The sequence below is a fragment of the Typopeltis vanoorti genome, chromosome 8 (genome assembly GCF_054136105.1).
Source record: "Typopeltis vanoorti isolate ZY-2024b chromosome 8, IOZ_Tvanoo_1.0, whole genome shotgun sequence".
NCBI classification, from domain to species: domain Eukaryota; kingdom Metazoa; phylum Arthropoda; class Arachnida; order Uropygi; family Thelyphonidae; genus Typopeltis; species Typopeltis vanoorti.
Genome location: NC_143556.1, coordinates 142,434,557 through 142,451,113, shown reverse-complemented (window position 1 = coordinate 142,451,113; position 16,557 = coordinate 142,434,557). Strand labels below are relative to the sequence as shown.

The window sequence follows — 16,557 nt, the reverse complement described above, 5'->3', positions numbered from 1 at the left end:
TATACTTGGTTTAATTCTTTATCCAAGTGTAAGCAAACAAAGTTTGCACCTGAAGTATTTTCAGGACTGGGACAACTCGTAGTAAAGGTGGTATGACTTCACATCACTTGCCTTAGTAATTTTTTTTGTATTTTAGGTGAAAATATTAGATTAAGTTATTCTAGTTTTTGTTTTAAACAAGTGTGTGATTAAATGAGCAATTTAGTTTGTAAGTTAATCTAGTATTTTTTTGTTTCAATACAATATTCAGTATGGCACCAATGTGTGTAAAGCAATGGTGGCAAAGACCAAGTTGTCACATGATTTGAATTTGTAGGATTTTGGGCAGTGCAGTATGTGTGAAATGTATCTGTTGAGAAAATTAAAGGATATGTGGAAGGAAATTGAAACTAAAGAGAGAGAGAGAGAGAGAGAGAGAGAGAGTATTAAGTGTTTCAAAAGTGAGTGCCTATTAAGCGACGAGAGCACAGCAAATGTTAGCAGAGTGGACAGTACAGAACGTAGGATGCAAAATGGTGTTATCAATGCAGGATGTGGGTGTAAAGGAGTTGTTAGAAGAGGCAAAACTGAAGAGTGAGAAGATGAAGATTGTAAGTCACCTACCATGCTATGATAGAGGTGAACTGAGGAGGAGGAGGACATTGCTAGCTAATGAGTCTATACATAGGTTGTGCAGAAGGAATGATGCAGAATTTGTGAATCTGTGGTCCGTGTTTGACAGAAAGAAAGATTTGTACAATGCTGATGAACTGCATCTAAATGGTTTTGGTGTCAGGTATCTGGAGAGCGCTTTGTTCACAGAAAATGCTGAAGCACAAATGGAAATGTAAGCAATCAGGATGGAAACAGGTGAGTTTGTGTAAAGGCACCCATGAGGCGAGTGAGTGTGAGAATGACCAAATGCGGAATCTAGTTTTTCAAGACAAAACTATTAAACAGGGTAGTCAATTCAGGAAGTAAAGGTGGTTGGGGGAGGGGGGGCTAAAAGGATGCTGCAGTTTCTATATACTAATGCCAGAAGTATCAAAAACAAAACATGAGAGTTTTTGTACTGGTTAATGCACCCTTGCCAAAAATTATAGGTATTAGTGAGACTAGACTAAAAGCAGATATTGTAGTCACAGGGATAGAATGTGAAGGGCTTAGTATTTTCAGGGAAGATAGAGAAGGTAGGATGGGAGAGGGGTACTGCCGATAAAGAATAAGAGATAGGCAGGAGGGTAGCTGTTCATTTAAAGCAGTCCGCTGTGAGATTAAGGCCAGTAAGACAAAATATACAGTTGGTTGTTGTTATAGGCCGTGGAGTTTTACAAATGATCTGGAAACATGCATCACCAAATTAGTAAAATGAGCACAGGTCGAGTGATTATTATGGGGCACTTCAACTATGGAGACATAGCCTGGAAGGAAGAAAGTGCACATGGCAGGAAGGAAATGGAATTTATACATGTACTAAGAGATAATTATGAGTGGTCTGAAAAGTTCTTGGCCTAACAATGAAAAAACGAATTTATAATTTCAAAATTATTTTTATTTTTCAAAATAATCTCCTTAAGATTAACACATTTATTCCAGAGATGCTCCAGTGCCATTATCCCATCCCTATAGTGGTTTTCAGTAAGATCTGCAAAATACCTCTCTAAACTGCAGAAGACCCCGTCTACAGCTGCAATCATGATTTGAAGAAAAATGCTGATTAGCGAGGAAGAGCTTTAGTTTTGGGAAGAGAGAGAAGTCAGAGGGAGCCAAATCTGGGGAATAGGGTGGATGTTCCAACAATTCATAGTGCAGATCCCTTAATTTTCCCCATTGCCAAAACACTTTTCTGGGCAGGTGCATTGTCCTGATGAAAGATGATTTTTTTCTTCTGCAAACCAGGTCTTTTCTTGCGAATTTTTTCGTCTAGTCTGTTTAAAAGATCAGAATAATACTCTTTTCAAGATAATTAATAAACAAAATGCTTTTAGCATCCCAAAACACCGATGCCATGACCTTTCCTGCTGATGGAACTGACTGTCTTCATCAGCAGGAAAGTGCTGAACCGGCTTCTGTCCACTGTTTTGAATGCTTTGGATTCTAGTGTGTTATGGTGATTCCAAGTCTCATCCATAGTAATAAATCGACACACAAAATCAGTTTTATTCTTGTTAAAACGCTCCAAGCACTGTTCAGAGATTTTCATGGGATTGCAATTTTGATTGGCTGTGAGCAAGTGTGGCACCCATCTTGCACAAAGCTTTTTCATATGCAATTCTTCATGCAAAATATATCCTACACATTCTTTTGAAATGCCTATAGTCTCAGCAATTTCATGCACTTTGATTCTCCAGTCATCTAATACCATATTGTGCACTTGATCAATGATTTCTGGTGTTATTACACTTTTTTTGACGTCCTTCACTTGGATCATCTTCAAGGCTGATACGAGCACATTTAAACTCACCAGTCCATTTCTTAATTGTCGAAAACAAAGGAGAAGAGTGCCCATAAACTTTTATGAACCTTCGAATGAATTTCTTTTGGCATTCAACCTTCTTTTACAAAGAATTTTATAATTGTACGATACTCAATTTTATCCATTTCAAGAGATACAACAGACAACAATTTTTCTTCAGACAGCTGTATAAAACGAAGTACCTGATAGAATGACTTGCAATTTCACATAGATGCTTATGATAGATGTACCAACTTAGAAAAAAAACTTGCTGATAGTGTTGCCATCTATGGTCGAGGCCAAGAACTTTTAAGACCACCCTCGTACTTATGGTAGCATGTGACTAGGGATGCGAGAGTAATGTACCTGGTCATAGGATAAGAAGAGCTATATATAACCAAGGATTGTGTACGAATGGTAAAAGTTGCCATAGGTTCTTGACTTGGGAGATTGTACAACATTAGGAATATTCTGTCAAGAAAGGATATATGTGGAACTACAAAGCAAGTGATTATGAAAAGCTTAAACCTGTGCCATGACATAAAACACTGCAGGGTAAGAATGTTAGTAGTGCATGGGAGATTGTCAAGGATTATCTAGAGGAAGCAATATTAAATTATATTACCTAAGGTGAGGAAGGTTAATTAGATAGGAGTTAGATGGACGAGTAATATCATTAAACATGAGCTACAGAAGAAGAAAATGTTGTGGAGGGTATATAAAGAGAAAGATGACCAGCTAACTCACAAACAATACAAGGCTCAGGCAAGAAAGGTGACCAGAATAGCAAGGAAGACAAAATCAGATTATGAGAAGAATCTAACCAAGCAGGCCGAAGGAAATCCCAAAGAGTTCTTTCGTTATGTGGTAATGGAAGATTAAACTTAATAAGTGTTAATGCTGATGAGGTGACAGAAGCAGATAAAATAGTTAAATTACTGAGTGACCACTTTGCAAGGGTATATCATCCAAGTGAAGTAACTGCTTTAACCTATGTTAAAACAGTTACTTCACAGTTAAATGTTTAACCTATGTTAGGAAATAACCTGAACGAAAAGACAGTAATGTGGAAACAGAGGTGGGTGAATTGGAGGTTCTTAGTATATTGTAGAATCACAATGTAAATTCAGCTGTGGGATTAAATGATATATCAACTAGGATTTTGCAAGAATGTGAAAAGGAACTGACAAAGCCATTGACTAAGTTCTTTAATTTAAGTCTCAAGCTCTAGAAGAGTTTCAAGGGAGTGGAAAGAGGGCAAAATAATTCTCTTGCATAAAGGAAGTTCTAAGACTGCAGTAGCAAATCATAGACCAATCACTATCTTGGGCATAGTGATAAAAGTACTAGAAAAATTGGTCAAAAAGAGAATTCAAGAATGGGTGGATAAAAATATGATACTGTATGAGAGGCAACATGGCTTTGTGAAGGGTCATTCATGTCTTAGTAATTACTGTCTTTTTATAATAGATTAACAGCAGAGCTGGATAAAGGAAATGGCTACATGATGATTCTGCTGGATTTTGAAAAGGGGCATTTGACAGAATACCACATGGAATTCTGTTATGCAAATTAAAACAAATTAGGATGGATATGACACTAACTAGGGTGGCTGCTGGTCAGATATCAAAAAGTGGTGTAAGGAGGGGTAGAATCAAAACAAAAACTGGTGACTAGTGGTGTGCCACAAAGTTCGGTGCTGGGACCATTGCTGTTTAATTTGTACATAAATGATATAGGAAATAACCTGAAAGGAAATATTCAGTTGTTTGCTGATGATGTGAAATTAGGTAGAGTAATAGTTAATCAAGGCAATGTGAAGAGCTTGCAGGATGATTTAAATAGGCTATTAGTATGTGCAAAAGTTAATAGATGTCAGTTTAATGACAGGAAATGTCAAGTTATGCATTTTGGGATAAACAAATTACATCCCGTTTATCACAATGATGGTACTGTACTCCAGGAAGTGGATGAAGCTAGAGATTTAGGGGTAGTGGTAAAAGAGTTAAAGTTTCGAGGACATACTGCTAAGGTAGCCCATAAGATTACTTGGCTATTGAAGAACACGTTAACAAGCAGAGATAAGGAAGTTATTTTCTCCTTTATAAGGCCTTAATACATCCACATCTGGATTACTGTTCTCAAGTCTAGTCTCCTGGGTTTCTTGGGGATGAGAAAGTGGTGGAGAAGATTCAGAGGCGAGTGACCAAGATAGTGAGTGGTCTGTGGAATGTCCACTATGAAGATAGATTGATGGTGTGTGGATTGCAGAAGTTGGTTGATAGGAGAAAAAAGAGGGGATATGATAGAAACATTCAAGTTGCTTAAAGGGTTTTATAAGATTGATGCAGGGGAAATGTTTCAGCACTTGGCTGAAGTGACCAGAACAACGGATCATTTCCTGGAAGTTGAATAAAGGTATGGTAAATAGTGGATGTGAAGACTAGAATTTTTGCCTGTACAGTTGTGAATGAGTGGAATGGGTTGCGAGAGCGAGTTGTGAGTGCTTTATCTGTTAATGGGTTCGAAGAGAGGTATGATAGTTTGTGTTAGTTTGGGTCTCCCTCAATGAGTCTTTGGACTCCACGGAGGTGCACGTACAATAATAATAATATCTGTTAATTGCGAGTGTTCTCTAAGCTAGTCTGTCTATTTTGGTGGAGGGTGGATTACAGTTTCTACAAGGAATAAAAACCTTTCTATCCTCCATATGAAATTAGCTAATTTTAAATTGAAAGCTCTTGTAAATGCTTCTTATCCCAGACTGGATTCAAGCTAAGTTCTTTTAAACCACAGAGCTCAGTTGTGTATCACCTTCACAACTGAGCCACAGAAGTGCTCCTTTCAACAGGAAGAAAAGTTGAAAGATTTTATTCACTTTGAAAAAATGGAGGTGATGCACACATGATGACTCAGAGCATTGTATTAAATAAGTTTTACTTAATCCATATAGGGAATTCTTCTCTTATCAATTCTCTATAATATGAAAGCCTACATATCACAGTCCAACTCCACTGTTACAACTAAAAGAATCACTATCCTCCAAGCTAAAACCCACCAGAATTATTTGCTACAAACCTGAAAAATCAAAATCGACATACAAACAGTAGAGAAGTTTATAATTTCTTGGTATCTTTAATTTATAGTATAACCAAGTGAAAAACTTTCAAAATCTATCTCTAATCCAAAGTATTAAAATATAAGGTGCGACATCTTTTTGCAACCCGCATGGAACAAAAATATGACTTCTGCATTGCTTCAAGCTTGGTATCACCTCTGGGTCTGGCTCCCACTGAAGAGACCTCAATAAAGTTTGAAACCGGTCTGGTAGTGACCCTTCTCATAATGCATATCATACATGTCCACAAGAGATGTGTTTTGCATTATGGGATACTAAGGCAAGTGATGTGAAGTCATACCACCTTTCCCACGAGTTGCCCCAGTCCTGAAAATACTTCAGGCGCAGTGTTTGCTTACACTTGGATAAAGGATTAAACCAAGTATATAATTTCTTGGTATCTTTAATTTATAAAACATTGGAGAAATTTTTCTATTATTCTTCCGTCATCAGAGGAAAGCTGTTCTTGTAGAATGTACAAGAACTGTACATTTTCTGTGTACAAGTATGCTTTGTAGGAAGAATTACTTAGGATATCAATAATATGCAATCACAGCAGTAAAGCAAACAAACTCACCATAACAAACTACTGGTTGTAACTTTTCCACAAGCACAAACACAATGGAAATTATGTTATGACAAACTGCTCCTGAAGTTTGGTAGTGAGGCTAACTGCAATTTAGCAAACAAAATGATTGTTCGTGCCTTCTCAATAAAGAGGAATCAGAACTTATCATGTAACCAATACTAACTACATGATCAAATGATAAAATATATTATTCTACTTAAATAAATAGATTAGTTCATACAGCCTCTTTAGAACACTGTGAATATGAATACCATGATTCAAGTATTATTATTATTATGTAACACCTCCAGGGAGTCAAAAGACTCATCAAGGGAGGGTACCTGCTCTACAACTCTCCATCTCTCCACCAACCGCATACCTTCATCATCTACACCAATGCCATCTACTGTTGCCCATCACCACTAGTATTTTCACAGACAATCACAAACATCCATGCCCACGGTGGGATTCGAACTCGCAGCCTTTTGGTTGGAGAGCAGATATGCTAACCACTCGGCCAACCAGGCTGGCAAGTATAAGTTTGCCAACTACAGATATATATATACAATATAATTTATAAAAACAGATAAAGATGCAAATAATCAGATTAACAAATTCCATTCAGCATTATTATTATTATTATTAGACTCCAGGGAGTCAAAGAATCATCAAGGTAGGCCACATATCACCCACACCAGCTGCCATACCTTCTGTTAAACTTATTCATACTATATACACTCACTACTTCAACAGGTAAACTGTTCCTTCCACTCACTCGTGTCTCTATGAGAGAAAAATCTAGTACTTACCTTTTCTTAACTGTATGCAAACTTAATTTCTGTAGATTCCCCTCCCCCTGTCCTTTCTTTACCTTTATATTAATGAAAAAGTTTATCGACTGATATCCTATAATGCCCTCTCCAAAGTTTATAGACCTCTATCATATCATATCGCTCCTCTTTCTTCCATCTACCAGTGTCTGCAATCCATACACTCTCAATCTGTTCTTATAATCTACATCCCATAATCCTGATATCATGTTTGTAACTCTTCTTTGCAACCTTTCCACAGCTTCTTTATCCCTTTGGAACCTAGGAGACTTAATTTGCACATAGTAGTCCTAGTGCAGTCGTATTAAATCCATGTAAAGATTCAAAATAACTTCCGTATCCTTGCATGCCAATGTTCGTTTCAACACTGCAATTATCCAATGAGTTGTATTTGCAATTTTTGTTATGTGACCTTTGAAATTTAACTTTCTATCCACCACAACTTCAAGAATAATCCCATCAATATAATATGCTGCTGGATATTGCATCACTCTAAAGTGCATAACTTTACACTTACTAACATTGAATTAACAGTCGTTATTGTTTGCCCACACTTCCAGTCTATTCAAATCAGCCTGTAAATGCTATACATCATTAGAATCTCTGATTACCCTGCCTATCTTTGCATCATCAGCAAACAACTGAAGATCTCCTATCAGTCCCTTTCCAATATCATTAATGTATAGAATAAACAATAATAGCCCAAGGAATGAATCCCTGGGATGCACCACTGGTCACCTTAAACTGGCAGATTCACATTTCACATATACCACTTTCTGATACCTGTCCGTCAGCCATCCTCTTATCCAAGCTAATAGTTTATATTCCAATCCCATATTCTCTAATTTATCAATGGTCTTTCAAGCAGTTTCCTATCAAATACCTTAGCAAAGTCCAACAGTAGTATACTTGTAAACATTCCCTTTATCCAACTCGGCCATAACACTATTAGAAAATATGAGCAAACTGCTGAGACATCATCTCCCTTTAGTAAACCCATGCTTTTCCTTGCAAAATATATTTTCTTTGTCCACCCATTTCTATATGTGAGTTGAAATACAATTTTATTAATACAGACCAGTATTTTACAATAAAAACATTTATTCAAACCTACCAGTTTCGCCAGCAAACTGTCTGGCTTTTTCAAGGCATTACGGAGATATGAAAGTTAGTAAATGCAAATTAAAAGGAACATAAAAAACGTTGTAAACCAAACTAGCATCTATGGTTACACGTTTCGCGTGACAGATGACTTATTATTCTTATTCATTATCACGCATGCATGTTTGTTGTAGACTTGTAATGTGATTACTGGCTAGCTGTAATTCAGATTGATTGAGAGAGAGGATCAAGTTTTTCCACAAACTGTTTAGAATTACACCCTGATTTCTGTTGAGGTTTCCGCCAGTTATTAGTACCATTGTGGCTTCCTTAAATACACGATGCCTGTAGTCGTCATCGAGATATGGCATGGAGCTGTTTTGCCAATCTATCGTGTGGTTAGACGTGCAGAAATGATGTGCTAAGCCGGAAGAGATGCTTCTGTTGTGGTTTACATCACCAGCATGTTCTTTTTGTCTAATTTCTGAACTTCGTGAAGTTTGTCCGATGCAGGCAAGACCACAGGAGCAGGGAATGTAATATACTCCTGGATATTTGTAGAACGGAACTTTATCTTTTGGAGATCCTAAAACTTGTCTGATGTTGATGGTTGGTTTGAAGACCACTCTGATGTTGTGGGCTCTTAGTATTCTTGCTATTTGATAAGAAATTGACTTGATGAAAGGTATCACTACAGTAGAAATGTGCTGACAGTGGGATTCTTCTTGTCTGGGGTTGTCATTGTATAGATATTTTTTGATGATGTTTTGAGGATATCCATTTTGTGATAATGTGTTGGCTATTAGTGAGAGTTCATTCTGTGTATCCTCCTCTTCTGATATAAACTTTTTGGCTCTGTGTTTCAACAATGACAACCCCAGACAAGAAGAATCCCACCGTCAGCACATTTCTACTGTAGTGATACCTTTCATCAAGTCAATTTCTTATCAAATAGCAAGAATACTAAGAGCCCACAACATCAGAGTGGTCTTCAAACCAACCACCAACATCAGACAAGTTTTAGGATCTCCAAAAGATAAAGTTCCGTTCTACAAATATCCAGGAGCATATTACATTCCCTGCTCCTGTGGTCTTGCTTACATCGGACAAACTTCACAAAGTTTAGACGAAATTAGACAAAAAGAACATGTTGGTGATGTAAACCACAACAGAAGCATCTCTTCCGGCTTAGCACATCATTTCTGCATGTCTAACCACACGATAGATTGGCAAAACAGCTCCATGCCATATCTCGATGACGACTACAGGCATCGTGTATTTAAGGAAGCCACAATAGTACTAACAACCGGCGGAAACCTCAACAGAAATCAGGGTGTAATTCTAAACAGTTTGTGGAAAAACTTGATCCTCTCTCTCAATCAATCTGAACTACAGCTAGCCAGTAATCACATTACAAGTCTACAACAAACACGCATGCGTGATAATGAATAAGAACAATAAGTCATCTCTGTCACGTGAAATGTGTAACCATAGATACTAATTTGGTTTACAACGTTTTTTATGTTCCTTTTAATTTGCATTTACTAACTTTCATATCTCTGTAATGCCTTGAAAAAGCCAGACAGTTTGCTGGTGAAACTGGTAGGTTTGAATAAATTTTTTTATTGTAAAATACTGGTCTGTATTAATAAAATTGTATTTCTATTACAAAACGACCAAAAATGTATAATTTAAATACATGTGAGTTCTTACCAATTTCTCTAAAATCTTTATAATTACTCCAAAGACACTGATAGGGCAACAGACATTGCAGTCTTTGCACCACCCTTGTGCAATTACATTTTTTCCATTCCTATGGGACCTTTCCTGAGCTAAGACTCAAATTATACAAATATGGGCTTAGCCAGTAATGAGCCATAACGAATAAATCACGTTAACGAGTCACGCACAATACTAATTTTTGTATGTATGTATTAGAACCATCAGTTATAACCTAGTCTGTAACCTTCATTTTAGCTTACTAGTTTGTATTCCCTGAAGATGCCAATAGAAAAATTGGCGAAACATGTAGGACTATAAAATAAAGCTACTTGACAAAAATAGATAAAAAAAAGTGTAATAAAGGAAATATTTCGCTTTCGATGAACAAGAAAAATAAGTTCACTTACGTTACGCTTATTAATTTGTGCAGTTATTTAGTGTCTGGTAAGTTGATGTTCAAGAAAAAAATATCAGTTTTTATTAAAATATTCTATTATTTTATGTTAACGATTATTAATTTTTATCAGTCCTTTGTATTCGGCATGTCTCTATCAAAACCAAGTGATAGTAATAAACGAAAAATTGCTGACAAATATCGAAATTTCCAAGAAAAGTGGGAATTGGAGTATTTTTGCTGTTAAGTAAAAAAAAATAATCTGCTTAATATGTAATAATGTTATCAGTGTACCAAAGTTATACAACATTAATCGTCACTATGAACAACATAAATCAAAATATGATAATTACGAGGGATTAATGAGACAAGAAAAGCTGAAAGAGCTCAAGTCGGAACTGAAAAAACGACAGTTCCTGTTTACTAAAGTATCACCAGAAAGTGTAGTGGCAGTGCATGCAAGCTACGTCTTGTCGGAGTTGATAGCTAAACACTCGAAACCTTTTACTGAATGATTTCATTAAAGAATGTCTAATTAAAACTGCAGAAATTATTTGTCCTGAAAATATGAAGGCTTTTCAAACAATCTCTTTGTCTCGAAATACAGTTGCAGAAAGAATTACTGATTTGGCCGACAATTTAAGTGTTCAGATCAAAGCAAAATCATCTAGTTTCGAAGCTTTTTCCATTGCCTGTGATGCGAGTACAGACATTGGGGGCATAGCTCAATTAGCTGTGTTTCTTCATGTTTGCGACACGGATTTCAACATTTTTGAGGAATTATTGGAACTAGTACCAATGCATAACACTAGCACAGGACAAGATATATTTAATTGCGTTTTTGAACTTCTGCAAAAATACAATCTACCTCTGTCAACATTAACTTCTGTAGCTACAGATCGAGCTCCTTCTATGACCGGAAAAAACAATGGTTTCGTGGCATTACTGCAAAAAAAACAAAGTGAAATTTATAACAGATCCAAGATTCATCATACGCATTGCATTATATATCAAGGAGTACTATGCGAAAGTAATAAACATGGAAAATGTGTTGACATAAAAAAAAAAAAAAATCATTAATTTCATAAAATCTCGAGGCTTAAATCAGCAACAGTTCTCTGCTTTCTTAAGTGAATTAGCAAATATTCCGGTTTGTCCTACTATACCGAGATACATTGGCTATCCTGCTCCAAGATTCTTAAAGAATTCTGGAACTTGAAAGAAGAAATATATCAGTTCTTAATAACTAAAAATCAAGACACAAGCCTGTTTTTTGAAACAGTGTGGTTGCAAGATTTATCCTTCATGGTTGATATAACAAAACACTTATGATTTAAATTTAAAACTGCAAGGAAAAGATCAGATCATTACGAACATGTGTGACCAAGTTAAGGCATTCAAATGTAAACTAGTTCTTTGGGAAAAGCAGTTGAAAAATGAAGATTTAACGCACTTTCCGACATGCAACATGAACAAATCAAGTTCAAGTGAAACTGCATCGTATCAAAAATAAGCAGAAAAAATTGTAAGCCTTAGAACTGAATTTGAAACAAGGTTTGCAGATTTTAAATTTTTGGAAGACAAGTTTTCTGTGTTTTTATCGATTTTTTTCAATAAATATTGAATGAGTACCTAATCAAATGCAAATGGAGGTAATTTTGATCCAGTGCGATTCAGATTTAAAGGCAAAATTCAGTGAAGTTGGCGTGCCTGGATTTTACAAATATTTACCTGCCAGGTTTAAAAATACTCGAAAATTCACATATGAAATTATATCCATATTTGGAAGTACTTATGGGTGTGAGCAGTTATTTACAATTATGAAGGGAAATAAGTCTCCTGTCAGATCCAGAATTACTGACATTCATCTTGGATCGGTTTTGAAAGTAATCACTGCGAACAAGATTTCCCCCTAAGTAGGAAAGATAGTAGCAGAGAAGAGATGTCAAGTGTCAGGGAAAAAACATTAATTTTATTGTTGTTCTTGTTCTTTTTTTATACTGTACTTTTCAAAATAAACCTGCGTTTTTATGAAAATCGAAGTTTTTGTTTTTTGCAGCCTACATAAATTTAAACCTCATTTATTTGGCCCGTGTTAGCCATTGAGTTTGACATGCTTGTACTACATGACAGAGGGAATATGGAGATGTGTGAAAGAAAGCTAGGCTCTGTTCTACAGTGTAAATCTGCACTCGGCTACTTCGTGCATGGTGGATGTGATGTGATTATGGTAAAACAACTAAGGCTACTGAATAAGTAAGCTGCTGTATGGGACCAGCTAACATGCCATTAACTGCAAACTCTGTAAATGTTCCTCTTACAGTACAGTGTGAATCAAACTCAAGTCTTTCCAACTGAAGGATATCACATCCCCTCCCACGTGCTAGACATTTGTAGTTTAATTGTCCATAAATTTATGGTCATACAAAAAGTTACTAACTTAAGAGGACTTTTTATCAAAATATATGCAACTTAAAGTATCTCAAATAACTTGAATATAAACTCAACTTCAAACCTATATAAATCACAAATCCACCCAACCACTGAATACTGCTCCCATAGCTAACATGATGTCCCTAAGAGCTCCCTGAAAATATGGGATTCTGTACAGAAAAGAGCAGTCAGATTAATCAATGACCCCTCTTTCACTAATACACTCCACTCACTTTCACAGGTTTTCAGTCTCTGCAACCTGCATCTTCCATAAATATTTCTACAGCTTCTGTTCATCAGAATTGGCAACAATAATTCCCCTAATCTCTCACAAATCTCATGCAGCAGTTAACCTACATCCTCTCACAGTTCAGCTCCAATTCAACAGAACAAACTTCTCTTCTTCTTCATTTATCCCTTCCACTGCTGTCCTCTGGAATAGTCTTCCACCATGTATTTTCCAAAGAATACAAACCACAGCTTTTCAAGACAAATAGTGATATGTGAATAAGTTCCATATTGCCCATCCATGGGTAGCATACTACAGGTTCACTCTTTCATGGATAGGTTCTCCATAAAAATTCTAGCAGATCTATCATATTAAAATAAACATTGTCTATTATTATTTTTTTTTTAAAGTTAAAAATTTACCAAACACTTTGAATCTTTGAATCATGTTTAAAACATTTTTGACATTTGGCAATGTGCCAGAATCCCAAAAAATTCCGTTATAAATGGTTAATGCTGCTTACGATTCCATAAAATATCGGCACAGCCTTTTAAATCAGCTGCATACATACATGTTTTATTTTATTAATATGAAGGCATAATATAATAATAATGATAAAGTATAATACAAACCTTGGGATACTGAACTGCTCCACAGTTTATACACTTTTTCAAACTACCTGAAACATTTCTCTCCAATTTTCCACCACAGCCAGTACAATATTTATACAGTCGATGCCACTGAAGCAACGAGTAAGCCTATAAATAATAAAGTCAAATTCTGTTTAAATAACATACTATACACATTAAAAATACATATATAAAATAATTAATATATTCCAGAGGAAGGAAACTAACTAAAAACAGAAACATTTTATGAAGATCTACAAGATATATATATATATATACACACACACAATAGAATTCTGTTATAACGATCATGGTTACATCGAATTCACGTTTATAATGAATAATTTTGAAGGTATATTTGAATTACATTTGATTTAATGCATGTATTTCATGTTTATTACGAATTCGTTTCAAGGGAATAACGAACGAATAATACACGTTAGTCGTTCCTTTACTGACATTTCGTACGTACGCATTTTCTGGTTGTGGAAAAATGTCGGGAGTCAAACGGAAAATTTTATCGGGTTCCAAAAAAGTAGAAATTATACAGGAGGTGGAAAGTGGCCAATCAAATCTGACAGTAGCAAAGAAGTATGGTTTGTCCCATCTACAATATCAACAATTTGGAAGAATCACGAGTTGACTCTGAAAGCTTTTGAAAACAATTTATCAAAGCGTGAAAAACTTAAAAAGCGTAATAAAAGTGATGTTGACGAGACACTTCTTTCATGGTTTAAAGTGCAAAGAACTGCAGAACTGCTGGCTTACCTATTAGCGGACCAATTTTGAAAGTTCAAGCCGAAAACTTTGCTATTCAACTTGGTTATAGTGATTTTAAATGCAAATTGGTGGATTGATCACTTTAAGAACCCATATTGTCTATGCAAAGTAAGCGGCGAGGCATTGTCCATTGACAAAAACGTTGTTTCTGACTGGATCAAATGAAGGTATGGATACAACAACATTTATAATGCAGACGAAGCAGGGTTTTTTATAATTTAACACCCGATAAAACTTTTCAATTTAAAAATGAAAAGTGCATTGGCAGAAAACTTATCAAAAATAGACTCACAGTTTTAGTTTGTGCAAACATGACCGGTAGCGATAATAGAAAGCTTCTTGTAATTGGAAAATTGGCAAAGCCTACATGCTTTAAAAACATAAAGAAACTTCCCATTAATTATACAACGAATAGGAAGGCCTGGATGACATCTTCAATTTTCGAAAATGACATTCGCAAGTGGGATAAAAAATCTTCACAATGAAAACCGGAAAATTTTGTTATTGATAGACAACTGTCCTGCCGATCCTGTAGTGGCTAATTTAACAAACATAAAACTTGTTTTTTTACCACCGAATGTGACATCTGTCTTGCAACCACTTGATCAAGGCATAATTAGATGTTTTAAATCCCATTTTCGTCGTCTATTAGTCTTGGAACTCATAGAGCGCAGAGAAAAATCCGTGGAAAATGCTTATGCTTACGACTCGAAGATCAGTGTACTTCACGCAATACGTTTAATGAGTGATACTTGGAATTTGGTATCATCATCTACGATACAAAACTGTTTTAGGAAAGCCGGTCTTGTGGAATACAAGTGCGAATCTGAAGAAGATGAACAGGATAACTTACCGTTATCAGCATGGTTAAAAGTACGAAACTTGAACAATTTTGAAACGTGCGCAGAGATTGATAATTTTATAGACATTAATAATGGTGTCGCAACTTCAGGTATACCGACAGACGCTGACATCTTAAAACAAATCTCTCATACACCAGAAGAAGATAATAGTAGTAGTGACTCTGAGGAAGAAAATAGCAATGATGAGAAAATTGTTACCTGGTGTGAAGGTAACGATTTTCTTGTTAAAATCTTGTTAAAACATACTTTAACAAGATTTATGTAATCGCGATCTGTAAGTTCAGACGACACATTCAAGCATCTTAGTGGTATAAGGAACAATTTCAAACGTATGAAATATGCGTCTTGTGCAAAGCAAAGCACGCTCGATTTTTTGTAAAAATGTGAAGTTTTAAAAATAAATTTTTGTTCTTTATATGTATGTACACATATGTATTTATGTTACCCAATATACCTCTGCTGAGAAAAATCTGAAAACATTTTTAATTCGCTTAAATTATGACCTTCTTGGATATAACGAATAACTGTTATTACGAACAAATATATATATATATAGTCCCGTGGAATTCGTTATAACCGAGTTCTACTGTATATATATATATATATATATATATATAATAAGTGGAGATTTAAATGCAAGAACATGCAATCCGAATATATGTCAAAGATTTTAAAAAGAAATAATAAATGAAAATGGAACAAATCTACTATAATTTTGTGAGAATAATGAATTAATATAATTAATACATTCTCTGATCATAAAATACAACATAAAATAACATGGGAAAATACATGTGGACAAAATCCTGTAATACATTACAATTAACAAAGAAATTACACCAGAAAAAAAATTACTGATAACATCAGCAGATATAGAAAGAGAACATATTAGCACTTGGAACAACTGAACAAAGGCATCTCCCAAAGTCCTCCATTCCTATCTTGAGAGCCTTTCTATGCCACTGAGTTCCTACCATCTCTTTGGTCTTCCTGTGGCTCTTTCCATCTCTTCATCAACTTTGTCAATTTCTGAGTGTTACTTCTTGCAACATGACCTGCCCATTGTCATTTGGATCTTTTAATGGCTGTTATAATGTCTATCACCCTAGTCTGAGCTCTGACCAAAGTATTGCATATTCTATCTAGAACAGTAACGCTGAGTAATGATCTTTCCATTTTCCTTTGGGTAATCTTCAACTAGAGGATCAATATTTTTAGTCAAAGTCCGTGTTTCACTTCCATATGTCACAACTGGAAATATACAACTGTCAAATATTTTACATTTAAGGCAGACTGGGATGCTTCCCTTGAGTGCTTCTTGATTTCCAAAGGCTGTCAACCAAGTTGAATTCTATGTATCATTTCATCTTTACAATCATCTGCTACTGTTATCTTTTGTCCTAGGTAAATAGAGGAGGTTACTGTTCCATTTTCCATTTGTTCTAGCTTTTTGGTA

The 16,557-nt window shown here is 35.5% G+C and overlaps 1 protein-coding gene across 9 annotated transcripts in view; it reads right to left on the bottom strand.

Moving 5' to 3' along the window:
- LOC150104397 (NAD(P)H pyrophosphatase NUDT13, mitochondrial-like) overlaps window positions 1–16,557 on the bottom strand; it is a 581,172-nt gene that overhangs the window by 87,651 nt on the left and 476,964 nt on the right. For all 9 annotated transcript variants that reach the window (XM_090396341.1, XM_090396343.1, XM_090396344.1 and 6 more), the window contains one exon: window positions 13,462–13,587. In XM_090396341.1, the coding sequence (XP_090252467.1) occupies window positions 13,462–13,587 (126 nt within the window). The remainder of the gene's footprint in view (window positions 1–13,461; window positions 13,588–16,557) is intronic.